The sequence below is a fragment of the Crocodylus porosus genome, unplaced genomic scaffold, assembly GCF_001723895.1.
Source record: "Crocodylus porosus isolate Cpor-Errol unplaced genomic scaffold, CroPor_comp1, whole genome shotgun sequence".
NCBI lineage: Eukaryota > Metazoa > Chordata > Crocodylia > Crocodylidae > Crocodylus > Crocodylus porosus.
This window is the reverse complement of record NW_017728886.1, coordinates 88,808,263-88,826,152: the sequence shown is the minus strand read 5'-3', so window position 1 is coordinate 88,826,152 and position 17,890 is coordinate 88,808,263. Positions and strand designations below refer to the sequence as shown.

At 43.3% G+C, this 17,890-nt stretch overlaps 1 protein-coding gene and 1 gene segment (V, D, J or C); both read left to right on the top strand.

Annotated features, from left to right (window-relative positions):
• Positions 1 to 1,389, top strand: part of AMPH (amphiphysin) — a 198,525-nt gene extending 197,136 nt beyond the window's left edge. The window contains exon 23 of the mRNA XM_019538946.1: positions 1,124 to 1,389. Coding sequence (XP_019394491.1) covers positions 1,124 to 1,231 — 108 coding nt within the window. The 3' untranslated portion in view covers positions 1,232 to 1,389. The remainder of the gene's footprint in view (positions 1 to 1,123) is intronic.
• Positions 1,390 to 14,938: 13,549 nt separating this feature from the next.
• LOC109322832 lies at positions 14,939 to 16,203 on the top strand. The segment is given in 2 exon segments: positions 14,939 to 15,118; positions 15,660 to 16,203. Coding segments are annotated over 2 exon segments (414 nt in total).
• The last annotated feature ends 1,687 nt before the right edge of the window (positions 16,204 to 17,890 follow it).

The window sequence follows — 17,890 nt, the reverse complement described above, 5'->3', positions numbered from 1 at the left end:
ATAAAGGCCGGGCCCTGCCCCCTTCTGGTCACGTGACCCAGCTGGTCACCCTGGCAACCGGCACCTGAGCTGCCTGGGTGATTGGCAGCTCTGCCAATCACCCTCACAGTCACGGGGCACCTGCGTGACTCCGTGACAGGGTCAAAGAAATCAGTGTCTCAGGTCTCTTGCCCCTCGTTTCTTCTATCACATTTTAGAGCAGTGTTTCAAAAGACCCTGCAGACGACCAAGGGGCTCCGTGATCCATTGATCAGGGTTTTATTGTACTGCTTTGGTCACAATACAGAATTAAAAAAATATAAAAGAGTAGAGGTATTCATCAGTTAAATCTACAGGAAACCCTCACTATTTGCGGGTTCAGCATTCATGGTTTCAAATATTCGCAAATGCCAAACCCACATCTTAAATACACTTAAAGGAGCTTCTTGGGAACCCGTGCTTGCCACTGTTGGGCTCCTACCGCCGGACCCCTGCTGTCACCAGCGCAGCTGTGGCCCCCCCCCCCAGCTGCCGGGGGCACTGCGTTCATGATCGCAGACGGTGTTCATAAACACAATGCCTTATTCGCGGATTTCGCCATTCACAGGGGATATGAGAATGTATCCCCTGCGAATGGCGAGGGTCGCCTGCATGTTTTTTGTGGCTCATCTAGGCTTTTGGATTCAGAGGTTTCTTCTTACTTAAACTAATAATAAAGCCCTTGTAACCAGTAACCAAAAACACAGGATCAGAGTGAAAGATACATAGTAAAAGGTGAGATTTTAAAAAGGAAACTGTTTTCCTCAGTACTGTTGCTAAAAGTATCCACCTTCTCTCAACTCCTCTATGCCACATGAGGAGATCAGTATTCCTTGAAATAAATGATGTGAGTTTTCAAAGGGCCTCAACACATTCTCCAATTATGCAGCAATAACATCTGGCCTACATATAATTGTGGTTTTTATTGCTTACACATTTTTCACTGCAATTGGGTATTAAACTGCTAAGTATCATAAAATGTTCTTGAAGTTGTGTCCATAAAATTTCACACCGACACAAACGATTTTTTTTTCCTGTGCAAAATCAGCTATAAATCTCTTGAAGTACTTGAAAACTGAGAAACTGAGAATCTTTTTCTTTGCAGGAGGCTGGCTGGCTGACAGGCATTAAAGAATCTGACTGGCTTCAGTGCAAAGATGCAAGTACCTACAAGGGACTGTTCCCAGAGAACTTCACCCACCGCCTGGAGTAGTTCTCATCTCAGGCATAAGAGTGTTGTAGGAAGCTCGGCCAGTAGGTTTTAACCTCTGTGAAACACAGGAGCCCACTTTAGTAGTTATTCTGTTAATGGTTTACAGACTGGTGCCAGACAAATGTTGGTGAAACATATCAAACAAGCATGAATGCAAACAGTTAAGCTAGCAACTTCTGAAGCAGTACATGAAAAAAAAATTAAAAAGAAATGTCCTTATTTGTTCACATGTACGTGGCAACAGGTTTGTTTGTGCTTTGTCGGAGCTATGGTGAATCCTGTATTTGATCCTTTCCCATGAAATCTGAAATTAGCCTCCTCAATACCAGAACCTTAACTTCTCTGCACTAAGTGTATTGTATTGAGTTGCACTGCAGAAAATTTTATTAGTAATCCTGTAGTACTGAGGTCAAACTATTATAAGTTTCATGTGTTTAAAATAAATAAACTGCTGCAAAGTTTTTCGATATTCTTTTCAAACATAGGGCCTTGTTACACGTTTATTTTGGGGCAGCTCCTAGACCTCTTAACCCCTGGATTATCTGCACGTTAACACCTTTAAGTGGCTTAAAGCACTGACACTGTGGCTCAAAGTTACACCATTCCAGGACAGGATGATCTCTTGATCCGCATAACCCAGCTCCTGTTCTGTTAAGGTGTGGTCACTCCCCACAGAGGTGTTGCTTAAGTTGAAGTTGTGACTTCCTTCATTTTTCTGTCCTTGTGTGACAAGGTATTTATCAGAGTTTGCAGATTTTGTTGCAATCTGACAGGGCCACACCATGAGCACTAATGCTGTGGCCTCAAACTTGCGATCTTTAGGCTGTCAGCTGTGCACTGAAGTTGCGACTTCAAGCTAGCACTAAGCCAATCAACATTTGTGCAGCTCACAGTGTAGCATGTAACAAGGCCCACACACACACACACACACACACACACACACACACACACACACACACACACACACACACATGCATATATGTGTATATATAAATGCATACAAATATATATGCATTTACATGTTATCCTTCATTGTAGTTCTTTGACTCTGTAGTATCATTGAGACATGCATTGATCTTACTCTGTCTGGCATTACAGTAAATAGTTTTGTTCCAAAACAAAACTAGCTGCTCCATTGCCAAAACATTATACAGTATCTGTGTTTGTAATGTGCAATTTTCATTCTGAGATGATGAACAACAGTTAAAAAGATCGTGTTCAAAGCTGCTAACCTATTGGGATGGCATGGCTCAGTCTCCTCTTTTTTTCAGCTGCACTAGTTAGAGATGAGATAGTCTGGAGGAAGTGGTTAAAATGCTGATCTCTAATTTTGTATTTAATTGGCTGCATAATAAAAACAAAACTAATATCTGAAAAGAAATAAACACACTATATTTTCACCACATGTATTTATGCAGCATACCTTCACAGATCCTTTTAAAATAAGGTATATTATGTATACTGTATCAAAAAGTCATCTGTAACTATTATGTTTTTCAGTGTTGTGTCATTCAAAATAAACCTTTGATCCAAAAAAAAAGTTTTGTGAGTATTGTCTTTGAAGTTTAGTTAAATTTAAGTTAATATAACCCCAGTGATGATGATCTGTTGTGCTCCAACATAACAGATCCCCAAACCTGCATCCTTTTTCCTTTTTTAAAGCATGACAAGAACTCCTAATGGTAGGAATCCCATTGCCCAGTCTCTCATACCTGCTCTTCCAAAGAAGGTGTCTTCCAGAACTCTAATCACCAGCCAAGTGACCACGGGCAGCGAAGGAGTTTACGTGAATTTAGTTGCCACATGACTATAATTCACTGGCTCTTATTTCCTTCTTTGCATGCTTTGACCATTTGTTTTGCTTTGAATCCTAGTCTTTAAAAGAACATTTTCATAAAGCAGCCCCCCTTGTATTGGTTGGTACACTGGGCCTTGAAGTATTCTGTATTTTCTTAGAGTTTGAGTCCTTTTCTTTCACAGTTGGTCCTATGTGCTTCAGTCCTAGGGTACTGGATTTTGCAGCCCCGTGCTCTGTTGACAGACTTCAGTTGGTGTCACTGATGTTTGTGGCTTCTTGGGGCTTGGGACTTTTTCTGATTTTTGTATATAGAAACCTAATAGTTTCAGAAGTGGACTGAATACAGCCATGTTGCTCAGACAGGCTCAGCCTTGTGGTTTCCTGTGATATTTGTTGACAGTTAGCACAAGCAGTCAGGTTCTAAGGAGATCACAAGGAAGCTCTTCCAGTTTTTTCTTGTGACTTTGATAAGCTGGAAGGCTTTGGTCCAGTGTTAAGACTCTCATCTAGGAAATAACCTTCCACTCTTTTTGGTCCTAAGATCTGCTTCCTTAAGTCTGAGGTGGTTAGTGAGATGCAGGAATTCATTGCTGGTATATGCTACAACTCTGATGTTCTCAGTGCCTCAGTCCACTACTTTATTGGGACTTGAGACCTACAATTCTTTAATTTATCATGTCAGCATTAAAATAAATCTGCACCAAAGGAAGAACTCCAGTTCTCAGATAGAAAAAATGTCATCATCTAATACCAACTAATTGAAGCCACTAGCTGCTGTAAGCTCAGTTGCATCACGGTGATAAACCACAAGAGGAAAAAAGATATAGGCCCTAGGCAGATGTTACACTTAAGATACAAGTAACAAGTTAATCATGTCTTAAAGTGTTAAACTGTTCAGGGGATTCATGGCGCAATAAAACAGGATGTCAGCTACAAAGTTATTAAAAAAAATATGTGTAATCATGTTGTGGCTAATTTTCATCCCATCTTAAATTGAATGTGTGGCAGAGTCCCAGAGCCCAGGAGTGGTTCTGGTCAGCTGATCATGTGCAGAATTGGCATCACACCAAGGTTTCACCTCTGGGGCCTTCCCAATCTGTCATAGAGTGGCTGGGACTGTAGCGGGATTACAGCATCAGCACAGTCTCTGCCAGCCAATGATCAGATGACCAGGACTTCCTCTGTGCTCAGGGTTCAGAGAGGTCCAAATCTGGAGGTGGTCGAGTGGTTTCAGCACTTAGAAGACAGTTGCAGCAGCAAGCAGGCGGAGACTTGATAGGTTACTGAAGCAAAGGAAGTAGGAAATAAAAAGGATATTCTGCACTGGCTTTTTATTGAACACAGAAGGGGAAATCATGGCTGTACTGAAGTTGATGGCAAAACTATTATAGACTTGAATAGAGACAGGGTTTTAAGCAGGGTATTCTGCTATTCAGAGCCTTCCTCAGGATTTGCCACATTTACCTAAGACAACGCCTCTTTCAGCAACCATGACCTGTGAAAGCCACATCTCACCAGCACAATTAAATGGTCAGCGATCAGGTTGGTGCATGTAGGGAGACAACTTTCACATGAGACAGGAACTGGACCTAGATCATGGAGCTCTTTCCTGCAAGAAAAAGGGAACTCTGCTTAGAGCTAAATGAAGCCGGCACCTTGAGCACACCTTTCCCCACACCAAGCACTCCAACTGTTCTCTCTCACTCATCCCAAACCCCCTCCAGATTAGCTTAATTAACATAGAATTCAATTTGCTGCATCCGTGAAATACTCTGGATATATCCCATGATTCTAGGTGTTAAAGACCCTCAGCTTCCTAGACAGGAGCAAAGGGTTTGTTAAGGATGTATTCTCAGAGAATGGTTCAGCATCTCTACTGAGAGCCCACACTATGTAAGTATATTGGCCAGTATCATGGCTATAGCTTACAGTGAATTCACAAAGTATCTTACTGCCCACTGGGAGGGCCATCAAAGATGTACTGGTCCAGTCCACTCCCCTAATAATTCATTCAGAGACCTCAATTTCAGCCTAATTTTGATACTGTACAGAACCTATTCTGGTCCTGTTTCATAACCACTCATGCATGTACATGTCTTTTGTCACTTTCTTGCAGTTTTTGCCTAATAACATTTACTTAGCAACATTTTAACACTGTTGAATAACTATTTCCATTTAGCACAAGTAGTGCTTCCATCTGCCTTCTGAAGGTGCTACTAAATTTCTGTTCATCACCTTTCCAAGGGCTCCTCATTTTGCAGCTACTGTAATACCTCTCACCCTGTAACATTTAATGCTAATAAACTAGTGTACATGAGTTAAATATAATAATAGCTTTCTTGGGGTTCCCCTTTAAGAGACACAGGTGGTGAATGCAAGCCACGTGTGTATATGCAGACAGTAACCTCTGATCTTCAATGAGAGATTTCTTCTTACTCCATTTGATTGTGCTGTCATTGTGATCCCTGTTGCACTTGTGTGTCTGCAGCTCCTTAAATAAGTAGATCAAATTTAAAATAAATGATTCTTGTCCTATCCATACACACTTCTTCTAGAGCACAGCAGGAGATACTTTCTTACACAGCAGTACGTACTGTAGCAATTCCTCCTTCAGGATTTATTTTAGCTAAGAATCTCTTTCTTTTCTACTTGGTGTGTTTCTGATTAATGTACTGGTTTGGGCTGGATGAGTTACTGAATTTCATGCTTTGTGTCACCGTAAAACATAACCCATTGTATCTCAATTTCTCTAATGACTTATTTATGCCAGAGCAATAGCACATGCTGAGTCTAGTAACCTTCCACAGCAGCTATAATTTCTAATTCTATATAAAATGAACTCTTGAAAGATTTAGGAAGCCAATCTCCTGATACTGCAAGCTGATTAGGCACAGTGTGGCCTTGAATGTAAGATGAAATAGCTGAAGGGAGAGTAACATCTAGTCTGAGCTAACAAATAAAATTTATATTTGTGTCTGTCTACCTGGTCTACCTCTCTTCCAATAATATAAAATAAATTAGATATATCTGTCTATATTTTTTTGTCAAGCATCTTATAAATGTGTGCACCTATCCCAGCTGTGAAATGGGGAGGGAAGGCTATATGGGTCATAGTCCTAATGCACTCACAGTTGTTGTTTTTTTCTATGCCAAAGAGTATATATTCCGCCAGAGGTCAGTCAGCACAACCCCCAACTGAAGATGCATCGTATGCAAAAGAAGAAACGTCACCACTTTCCTGAATGATATATAGTAAGCCAACAAATGCGCTATTCTCTTTGTACAGCTGCAGCAATGTAACTGTAGCAGGGCACTAAGGCGCCTGCTACTTTTGGAGCAGTGAGGAAGGAGCCCAGGTGTGGGTTGCTAAGGCAACTGGAGGGAGGAGTGACCCACACCTGCTAGTGGTCAGCTGACTGGAAGGGGCAGGGCCATTTAAACCCCAGGGCTGAGGCCAGGCAGGCAGTTCCCTCCTGGCAGCCAAGGGGGAAGGAGCTCTGCCTGAGTGAGCAAAGGGGAGAGGCCTGACTGCACGAGCAGCTCCCGATACTGGTGAGCGATGGAGCAACCTTGGGCTGGCTTGAATGACGTTTTGGCCGAGCGGCATGAATTTATGTTATAGCCTGGGGGCTTGTGTTTTGGTTTGCTGTTTTCACTGGTGGCTTGGGAGAGGCTATAAGGAGATGGAGGAGGGCTCATAGGGGGTCCACAGCAGTGTGGAGACCTGAACGCCAGAGAGGGGTGGTATTGGGGGTGTGCTGACCCCACGTGCCTGAGAAGATGCAGCATTCGGGGTGCTAGAGAAGGTGCTGCATTGGGGGTGTGCTGACCCGAACACCAGGGAGGAAGCAGCATTGGGGTGCGCTGAGCCCCAGAGAGGGGGGGCAGTGAGAAGCCCCAGAGAGGGGGGCAGCGACTGATGACCCCCTGTGGAGCGCAGAGTGAGACGAAGCTGCAGAGAGCCCAAGTGCCTGTGGAGCGCAGAGCAAGGCCGAAGAACGTCAGTTCCGTCAGCGAGGCTTGGGGTGTGATAAAGGGGTGGTTGGAGCTATGCATAGCCCATAATGCTGGGGTGTACAGAAACACCCATTACAGAAATGGGGCCAGTGTACAGGAGGAAAACCATGTCCAGGGAGATGGAGAGGCAGCCTCGCTATTATATATATTTGACATCAAAAGAGGCGGCAGGTGAGAAGTGAGGGTGCTTTGTAGATGAACTGGGCATGGTAAGGGGTGTTAGGGGAGATCACGGCGACCCCTAGGATGCCATCCTGTTACAGTAACTATGGGGAGGCAAGGGGAGAGCACCAGCCCTGGCTGCAAATAAATGGAGGAAGGGTGCCAGAATGGTGGCTCCTGAGACGTTCACACCACAGGGACTGTATGGGAAGTTTGTAGTGCTCTGCAACACACCCACCATGATGGCAGAATGCTCTTCAATTCCTTTCTTGGCAGGGTTTCAGTGCATAAAGCAGTGTCGTGTCAGGTTGAGTTACTTAATGAAATCAGGCTGGTGAAACAGAAGTCATTGGTCAGTGGATTCTCTAGAAACTTCCAACCTACCCTTTCCCCCCGCCCCTCACAGAGGAGCCATAAGTGCCTCTGTAGCCTCAGCAGTTGTAAACAGACATCTCATCTGACTCGGGATAGATTGTCCCAGGATTTGACCCAGTTCAAAACAGGAGTGGCACAGCCAGTTACATGTCACCCTTTCAAGCTGCGCTGCTGAGTCTTCCCCAGCAGGTGGTCACTGAGAGCATACAGTCTGCTGACTTGTCCCTGAAATAACCGTACAGATGTACAACAGGATGTCCTAGGAAACGTGTTAGTACATCTTATCTGGAATACTTCAGGGGGGACTTGAAGTAGGACAGTGCATGTGCATACCTGTATGATCCTGGGACAAAAGGCTTTCTCCCAGGACAAATGCAATTTCTGACACTCCACTGTTTCTTTACTGTTTGTGAGAGGAAAAAAATTGCTTGCTCTTCTGGGCAAGACACAGCCCAGGTATTCATTCCATGCTTTTCAGCAAGAATCTTCTTTTAAGGGATGAATTCAATCATTGCTCATGAATCAAATGGTTTGTATTTAAAATATTGGAACAATTTCAATTGTTTATTTTTTTTTTTCCAATTCCATTTGCCTAAGCCATTCACAGGTCATAGGAAGGTGGTCTTTAATTAACAAGGAAAGCTGCAGTTGTATGCTTTGTCAGCACGTATCCAACATCATTCACTGTCTAACCTTAGGACCATTCTCAGAGTCAGGTGGAAAACTAGGACAGTTACTTATTGCAGTCAAAATGTTTGGGATGGACTTGATATTATAAGTGTGCATCACTGTGATACAGTACAGACGAACTTTGCTTTTTATTAAAGTGGGTTTTAAACTCAAACTTCATTGGAAACACAACAGCTGTTTATCTAGGTGCAGACATTTTAGGGATGTGATGAATACTAAGTGTGGGTTCAAAATGCACACAGTTAAACTCTCCTTGGGGTACTTGGGTCTTAGTTGTTAGTCTCCAAGCAAATGCATCTCTAATGCTTGTTGGTCAGCAGCATTTAAAATAATCCCACCACTTCCCAGCTTGATGAGATGTCTACACTGTGAAGCCATTGCAGGGTTTTTAGTAGTTAAATATGGAAGATTTTTCTGTGATTGACAGGAACGCAGTTCAAGAGGAATGCAAATCCCCAATACTGTAATAATTTGAGAAGGGTCTTGTGTTTTATGTGTAGATGCTTCAAGTCGCATGAAACAATAGTGAAAAAATAGTAGACTAGTAGAAGGCAAGCAGTTCTAAAGGTACCAGTAATAGGGTTAACATATAGCCATGCAGGTATAGAGCTTCAATTCATTTGAAAATGGAACTTGCTGTGCAGAGAGCTATGGATAAGTACGTAGTTCAGAAGAGGTCATAGAAAGCAGATTCTTTAGGAACTAGCGACAGCCAAATTAACCTAGTGGGAATGAATAATTCTGTTATGGACAAGTTAGGGGGCTGTGAGAATTGTGGTACCAGCTCCCTGCTCCAGAGGTATAGTGAATTTGCCTGGAAGGAGTAAAGATGATCAAGACCACCATCTGCTGCTCATTCAAGGAGGTACACATGCACCCTGAGTAATATAACATCACTGGTCCATCCTTGACTTCACATCTGGGATCTTCACTAAACCTGCAACAGAGGGTCACTAATTCCACACTCAAAAAGGGCAATGCAGTTGCTTTGCACAATGCTACAAGAGTGGGAGTTTCTGGAAGAAAATGACTTTTTGCATTTGGAGCTTCTGTGATCTGTCATCCCAGGATGTAGAACTAAGCCTAAGGAGGCCTAATTTTAAATTAACCCTGAATAAGTAGCTTCGGCTCCATGCGTGACTGTATAATACAACCTAATAGTTGCACTACAACATACAGACATTTCAGATTTGTCTGCAGGGAGAACCTCAAATTACATTGTTAACGTCCACTCGCTGTGCTGGAACAGAAGGCAAAATCTAGCTCAGTGTGCTGAATGGGAAGAAACAGCAATCTGTAGAAATAACAATGTGAAGTTGCCATAGATTAACCAGACAACCCAGTTATGCTAGGGGCCCCTCCACACATGCAGGGAAAGGAACAATGGGATTTAATGCACATGGCAAGGGGCATGATTGTGGGATTGCACTTTAAATCCCACCTCGCCTCATTGCCTGGGCTCCCCTGCACCAAAAAGAAACACACTCCCGTGCCTGGGACTGCTCTCAGTTGAGGGGGCTCCCAGCTGTGGGGGCATGCCATGCAGCTTCCAGGCTGGGGGACTGTGGCAGCCATGATCCCCCAGCCCCACGGGTTTCATGCATCTCCAAGGCAGCAGCAGAGTCAACAGCTGAGTCCCCTCAGTTGCAGGACTTGCAGCCCCAGCTGGCCACAGTGCATCCATACGGCATGCATTGCATGGTACATGAACTGATATATTTTGTGTGCTTCCTTGCATGAATGATGAACTAGAATCACTACAGTTGTGTCCTTTAATAGCAATTTGCTAAAGAAAAAGTGACTGATACAACACTGTCACACAGAAAAAAAATCAGCTACAATTAGAGAAATCACCTCCTGATTTCATTGATTTTTATTAGTCGGTTATCTGCTCGTTGCTTTTCATAAGCTTTACTCCTCTTTCAGCAGCAGGGGGAGCCAGAAGCTCAAATTTGTGTTTAAGGGCATGTGTGGATGAAAGGGGCCCTAAATTGAAGTGGTGGGTTTTAAAAAACACTGCTTCAATTTAGGGCTGATTAAAACCCTGTGTTGTGCACATGCCCTGCTGACTTACCTGCCTTTCTGGCAGTGGGGAAGGGAAGACAAGTTGCTGGTGGGCAGAGTGGTCCCTGGGCAGGGGGGGCTCATGCTTCCCTCTGCAGCAGCTGTGCCCCCCCCCAGGGGAACCTCCAAGGAGTCTCAGTTTGCTGCGCCCCAAATCCTTTAAGGTGCATTACGTCACCAAATTTCCTACAGCGGCTGGAAATAATGCACAATACGCTGCGGAGGCATGCAAACACCAACACCATTAAAGCAGTGCAAAAGCATTTAGCCTGCTTTAAAGTGTTGTGCACATGCCTCTCATTTCATCTACACCTAGCCTAACTAACTAAAACTGTCACTTGACTTCCTCAATTTGTTTAATTTTAAGCAGGAATTTGTTGCAATAAAGAAACATGGAAAAAGAGGTTATGTACAGATACACTTAAGAAATTAAATGCAGTAACAGAAGCAAATTGGATCTCATGCATAGTGATTGGACACTTACATTTAGAGGCAAATTAAGACAGAGGAATATGTTACTCGATGATTATATATGTTATAGCCAACCATCATTCATGCATATTAAAAAAGGTAACATAAACCCTACACACCATACTTGGCAACTCTGCAGTGAATAAAAAGCAGTACATGAATCAAAAGATAAAAACCATGTCATATAAAAGCTACTACTTGTGTTATAAATACTTCAAAGTGTTAATAATGAAAGACTATAGAATCTGCAGCCTGATTCACACTTATGCTCAAGCTGCTTCATCTTACTCAGGTATTACAAAGGCAATCAGAAATCTATTTTGTGCTTTTTTTTTATGTTCTCTCATCTGTTAGTCTGTCTATCCACTCTTTTTGTGCATTTTTTTTCTTGGGCCACAAACATAGGTTAGTCAGCGTCACTTTTGGTTCCAAGCTGTGGCACAATGTTGCAATAAATCCTGCAGGAAAATGTTGGCTTTTACCTGCCTCGCCACATCTCTTTAAGTTCAAAATGATTCTTCAGTGGCAGTTGTAATGCCTGGGAGGGTTGTTGCAGCTTTTATGGTCCAGGAAAAATGTGAAGCAAGATTTTTTTTTTGGTGATTATCTTTTATTGGGTCAACTGTATAGCTGGGAAAGCTGTTAGACAAGCTGCAGGGCACTTTGTGCCTAAAAACTTGTCTAACATCTCTTCCAACTATATAGTTGATCCAATAAAAGAAATCACCCCCCAAAAAATCCTTGCCTTTTTCAACTGTCTTGTTCAGAAAACAGGGCTTCATTGCATAGTCTGTCACAGACTTAGTTTGTTGGCCTTGTATATAAAGAAGGGAGTGGATGGAAGAGAAATGATAGAATTAGAAAAATGTCGGAATAACATAAATGAGCAAGTTCTCTCCCTTCTCCGTCATCAAAAGCCAGGATAGTATTTTCAGATACAGAAGCGTATTTCAGTTTGATGATGTTTAAGAAAATAATGGCATACAAGGCCCCATTAGTCATCGTTGTAATGCAGCTGTCTCAGGGGCAAAAGGCACGGGGACAGTTCAGGAGAAGGAGGGAGAAGTACATACAGCTTCTGACTGGAGCTCCACAGCAATCTACAGCTTGAGCAGAACAGAATCTCACAAGGGCAATATCCATTTCAATGGGAGCGAAGAAACTAAATGCCCATGAAGATCTAGTCTCTAACTCTTTGGAATCAGTGGGATTTGGATCCCAAAACACCTTTGAGAATGCATATTTATAATTGTACTGTTACAAAAGGCTCCCCAGACTCTTTAATGAAGATGAGTGATCAAGTCCTTTGTCTTAGAGAGAGAGAGAGAAAAGAGGTATGTGAGCTGTACCCAGTAATTGATGGGTTTCTGGCTCATTTAAAAGGACAGCCTTATGCTCAGTGCGTTGGATGGGATCAAGTGTAGAATATTTGTGATTAGAAAATATGTCCATTCCTCCAGCTCCACTGATACATAACTATTTCTTTCTGGTGTGAAGACTTCTGATCATGAAGAGGTATGACTGTGTGGTTCACTTTTTAGGGGCCCAAGAAAATGCACTGAGGAACCTGCTTTGGGTTAAATGGCTCACAATTAGCTCACAATTCATCTTCTCATACCAGCATGACCTGACCAGAAACTCACCCAAACACACATGTGCATGCACAGGTGTCCCCTCTCAACCTCCCTTAATTGCAAATTCTACAGTGAAATGAGGACCACAGCCAGACCCTCGGCCCTTCATCTCTTTGCCTGATGACTTAAAGGGGGGAGGGCGTACTCTCACCTTTTTTCTTTCAGCCTCAGAGTATTTCAGTCTTGCAAGAGCAGTGCTGACTTCACTTGATATTTCCATCTCAAGGAGCTGCAGCAGATGAAGGAAACATGGTGGGGCTGCTGGAAATTCTCTCGGCTTGCTTCTTTCCCTGTATGTTTCTTGATGTTTTCCATTATTTGTAATAGTTTTTGTCATTATTATGGTTAAGCTAGATACCCTCTGTGTCAAAAGACTTTTGTTCCAGGGCAAAACCCAATGGAGTAAGACTGGACTAAAAAAAGGAGCTAACAGAGGAGAATGTATGGGCTTAAAAGTGGGGATGGAGCTTTACAGATAAATAAGAGAGAATGGCAGCTGATGCTTCTTGGCCCTGCAGTTTTATATTTATTTACATGTCTACATAGACGTTGTAAAACTCTAACATCAGAGTTTTCCCATTCCTCACCCTGATGGGAGAGTTTTACCCGGCACAAAATGATATGCAAGGCAAGAAGTAGTCCCAGTAGAGTAGATCATGAAGAGGAAATATTTCTAGGTGACCTCCCCTCACTGCTCCTTTTTCTCTTTTTGCTTTCCAGGTGTGCTGTGGGCCATTAAACTGGATCAGGATCCACCTGTCATTATACAGACTGCACACCGGAGCAGCACAGCTGAATTGATCTGTAAAGTAACCGGCGGGTCAGAATCCAGGTATATCCACTGGTACCGAGCCTTACCAGGGGAAGCGCCACAGAGAATACTCTACTATTCCTACTCCAAGCCTGAACCCACCCTAGATGATGGCATCCCAAAAGACAAATTCACAGCCTATTTTCAAAGCAAGGACACCTGCAAATTAATAGTGCACAAGCTAGAAAAAAAAGACCGTGGCCTCTATTACTGTGCTACATGGGAGTTGCACAGTGTTCCTAGTCACATGCACCCTGTACATAAAAATACAGCTTGTGAGAGTGAAGAGAAACATTCACACCATTGCTGCAGCTGAGCAGGCTAAGTCCCAAAGTAGAGCAGACATATCCTAAGCCACATCCATTCTGGCCAATACAGCAGTTTTGTTCCTTATCCCAAGTCTGACCACCCAGGCTACGGCTGTTCCTCAAAGCATGCAAATTTTCTACACTTGCTTCCCCAGCACCTGCCTAATTATGTGGGCAGAGCAAGCAATGCCTGGTAAAGAGACTGTTGCAATGCATGAACTGAGCATGTAAATGAGGAAGGCAGGCTGGGAAGGCTGTAGACTTCAGAGAGCTGGGGGTAAATTAAATGGAAAGATGAGGGGAAGGGGACTTCTAGTTCAGGAACAAGCAACTGAAAGAGCACTTCTGCTAAGACTTTGCAGCAATGGAAAGTCTTTGCCCATTAGCATATGCGGGTACAGGAAATTTTGCTACCCGACTGCTAAACCTGGATCTAAATCAGGGTTAAATTATACTGTGCAAAAACTGCCCATGTCCACTTCACATTATAGCTCTCTGTCCATTATCACCTTTACTGACTCTTCATTGGTCATAGCAAATTTATTCAACAGAGTCAAAGCTATGGTATGGCACTGATGTAACCCTTCAGGGTGGATATTGCTCTATTCTGTATAAGTAACTGTGGGATTGATTCATCACTTCAGGCTAACTGCTTAGCTGTGTCGGCTGGGTAGGATTACAATGGCCAGTGTAATGTAAAATACCAGTGTAATGGTATTCTTAATTTATTGTGATTATTTATGTTAGGGTGACACCTAAAATGATCAAAGGACATGTTATGACATCAACTGGGCCAATGGGTTCTACTATAATTAATGGTTATCCATGCCATAGTAGGGTCTAGAGGTCCCCATTGAGAGTGACCTCCCACTACGTTGGGTGCTGTAAAAAAATGTATTAGGAGGACGTCCTTCCCCACAGAGATTGGAGTCTAAGTAGATATGTAGACAAAGGGTGGGAGACGGGAAGAACTACCCTACTCATTTACAGAAAAGCAAGAAAGATTTAGGGTCAATTTTTTAGGAAAACCACAGCACTGCCTTCCAGCTGAAATCAAACAGAGTAGCAAGAGCTCTGCATTTCTTCCAGTTAAACCCTAAGTAACTTTGCCAAGGGAGTTTGTGGCACAACAACATTGCAAATTGACTTTAGACTCATGTGGGGCCCTCATCTAGTGCTCTGGCCATAGAAGTCTGTATGGTATATAGTACTGTGTGAAAGCACTCCATCAGTGGGAGGAGAGAGCACTGAGAACCTATGGTGGTTAATGCATATGCACAGGGAGTATTTTGCAATTGCATGACCGGTTCCAGCCGCCTCTATCACATTTGTGAAACAGGAAACTAGGCCAAGACGAGAAAAACAACAGAGCCCTCCTCTCTCGCATCATTAGCCAGGCTTGGTTAACAATCTTGACCTTTGTTTTCTTTCTTTTCTTTCTCTTAAGACGGAGAAGCATTTTTTGCTTGACACAAATCTTCCCTTCCTGAGGAATTGCAACAGAAGGAGGAGACATGGTAGGGTTCCTGGAAACCGTCTTAGCGTGCCTATTTCCTTGTAAGTTCTTTTAATACAATAATTAGTTAATGTTTTTCTGAGAATTTTTTTTTACAAACTTATAGGTGTGCTGCTTAAAACCAATTCTACATGATAGGATGGTATGGTCTTAGCATAACCAGGAATAAATAAACCTGCATACTACTTTCCTAATGCATAATGGTGCTTGCATAAGTAAGGAGGTGGAAAGCAGGGTGCCAGACCCAGGTATTATAGGGGACATAAAAAGAAAAGCCACTGGCACCACTGGCAACCCAGCCTATGCCATTGCCCTACGTGCTGCAACCACCAACGTTGTTCAATTGCCCAGCTCAGTCTCTCTTCTGCCCCCACCTTTTGTGCTGATGTTGGATCATACATTATCTAGTTATTTATTCCTGGTGTGACTTAAATAGACCACTCACAGTAGTGAGCTCAAGGCAGTGGAGAACTGAGTCTAGTGTCCTATCCTGGTGTATACCTAGGTTTCATGAATAGTTGCATGTCTCTGTTATCTACAGAAGGAAGATTGCTAGCTGTCATCCTCTCTTTTGCCTTCTAGATTTGCTGTGGGCCATCCGCCTGGAGCAGACACCGAGGGTAATTGTTCAGCAGTCCCATTCAAGTAGCACTGCTGCATTTACTTGCAAAATAACTGATGGGTCAAGCTCCACCTATGTCCACTGGTACCGAGTACTGCCTGGACAAGCACCACAGAGACTCCTTTACCTCACTCTTGATGGGTCTGACATGCAACGAGAGTCAGGCATCTCCTGGGATAAACTCACAGCCTTTGCAAATCCCAGAGTCTGCACCTTGGAGATATACAAGTTGGAAAAGACAGACAGTGGGCATTATTACTGTGCAACTTGGGATTTCACACAGAGTCATAAAACTCATGTGGGCCTGTATAAAAACCCACCACAACTCTAGGTGCGGTGCTCCACTCCCATCCTACAGCTGCAGCCAGGCACACTGAGTCCCACCCCCCTCCCTTCATTCCAGCCTATAAAGCAGCCCAGCCTCAGTGCCATGTACCAACACAGGAGCCTTACATCCATCCAGCTCTGCCAACAAAATCAATGCAGATGTTATCCATTGTTGGCTCAGTCATTACCTACCTCACCCAGGTGGGTGAAGTCAGCTCTGCTAGGCAGGCCCTGGAGAAAGCAGCCTGGAAGCCAATGCGCATTGACTGCTTAATGTGTGACAAGAAGAATTTGTGAGTAAGAGAAGGGACAGCTACCCTTCCTTCTTCAGGCTTGACCCCAGTCATGAGAGAGGCTTCTCCTGCAACAAATTCACAGCCAATTTTGTAACCCAAAGCACATGCCAACTGGTGGGACACTAGCTTGAAAATAAAGGCACCGGCCAGTGTGACACTGCTGCATGAGCATAAACATGGTGGCACAGGCCTCTTCTGGCCTTGCAGAAAAAGGACTACAGGAGTGGAGGGCAGCTGAATAGGTTGATTCACACTCCCCAGCCTGTGCTATACAGTAGAGCGGCTCTTCCACACCTATCCTATCCAATACAATAGTATTATTTTCCCTTCCTGGAGGTCCCTGAGCTTAGACTGATGCCCTTCAAGGTAAATGGAGCTGCCTGATGAAAGGCACTGCACCTGCCTACCAGTGGTGGCTGAGCTAGTAAGCCAGTTGAAGCAGGAAGTGAATTAATGACTTCAGGAGTCAATTAACCCGGGCAGGAGGCTCAGAGGATATATGACTGCAGACAGTTTGTTAAATAAATAGAGAACAGGAAGGAAAGGAAAACGCCTAGTTTGTTTACTACAGAAAGCAACTTAAGCACACAGCAACACAATTTTCAGCAGGCTAGAGCACTAGTATACATACTAGTTACATGGGGTTACCCCACTGGCACATCCTGACTACAGCAGGTCTAACTTATATTGTTTTAAAATCACCTGTCTCCATGCTGCACCAGCTCTCCTGCCTTTGTCACCTCCATGAGTTATGCACTGATTCAAGCAAAGAAACCACAGTACAAGAATACAAGATGTGTTAGTGTTACCACCACACTCCATCTCATGTTGTTTCCTTCTAGTGGCAGTTCATTAACAGAAATCAGAGTGTACGCTGTACAATAACCTATTTAGTTCATGAATTAATACCTGTAGGCCCCAAGTCTGACCCTGGCTGCTGACACTGCACCCAGGGACATGGCATTACGATAATACAAGCAAAACCAGTTTTGCCCCACTGAACACGTAACAATAGTGGGAATGATAAGGTACAGGAGATTCGGGGATTGGCATGCCATAGGAAAGTGAATAAAACATAAAATGATTAGGTTGGCTCCTTTGCATGCACAATATAGCCAGAGTTCAGGGATCAATACTGTGGAAGTTGTATGATTTTTCGATGACTTTCAAGGGCTTCACTTCAAGGAAGCATGGCATAGCATTGGCATTTCCAGGATGTAAATCTTTGTGGTGTACTAATCCCCAATGAGCAATGCTGTATAAAATTCCCTTCAATATTGCATTGATAATTAAAAAAAAAAACAACCCTTACTCTATTGTATATTGTATATTGTTTAATGATCTGGCACTGGTCTCATCTCTCTATCTACCTGGTTAGAGTAGGATGACAGTGCCTATCACTGTGGTGGCACAGAACACAGTTCTGATGGCACAGAACACAGTTCTGATGGTGGTGTCCAAGGAGAAATTATAGTGGAGTCAGCTTTCTGTATCCCCCAGACTGAAGGAAAATCAACTTGCTTATGTCTTTATTTGCTTTTCTGTTTGTGTACTTTTTGAATACTCCA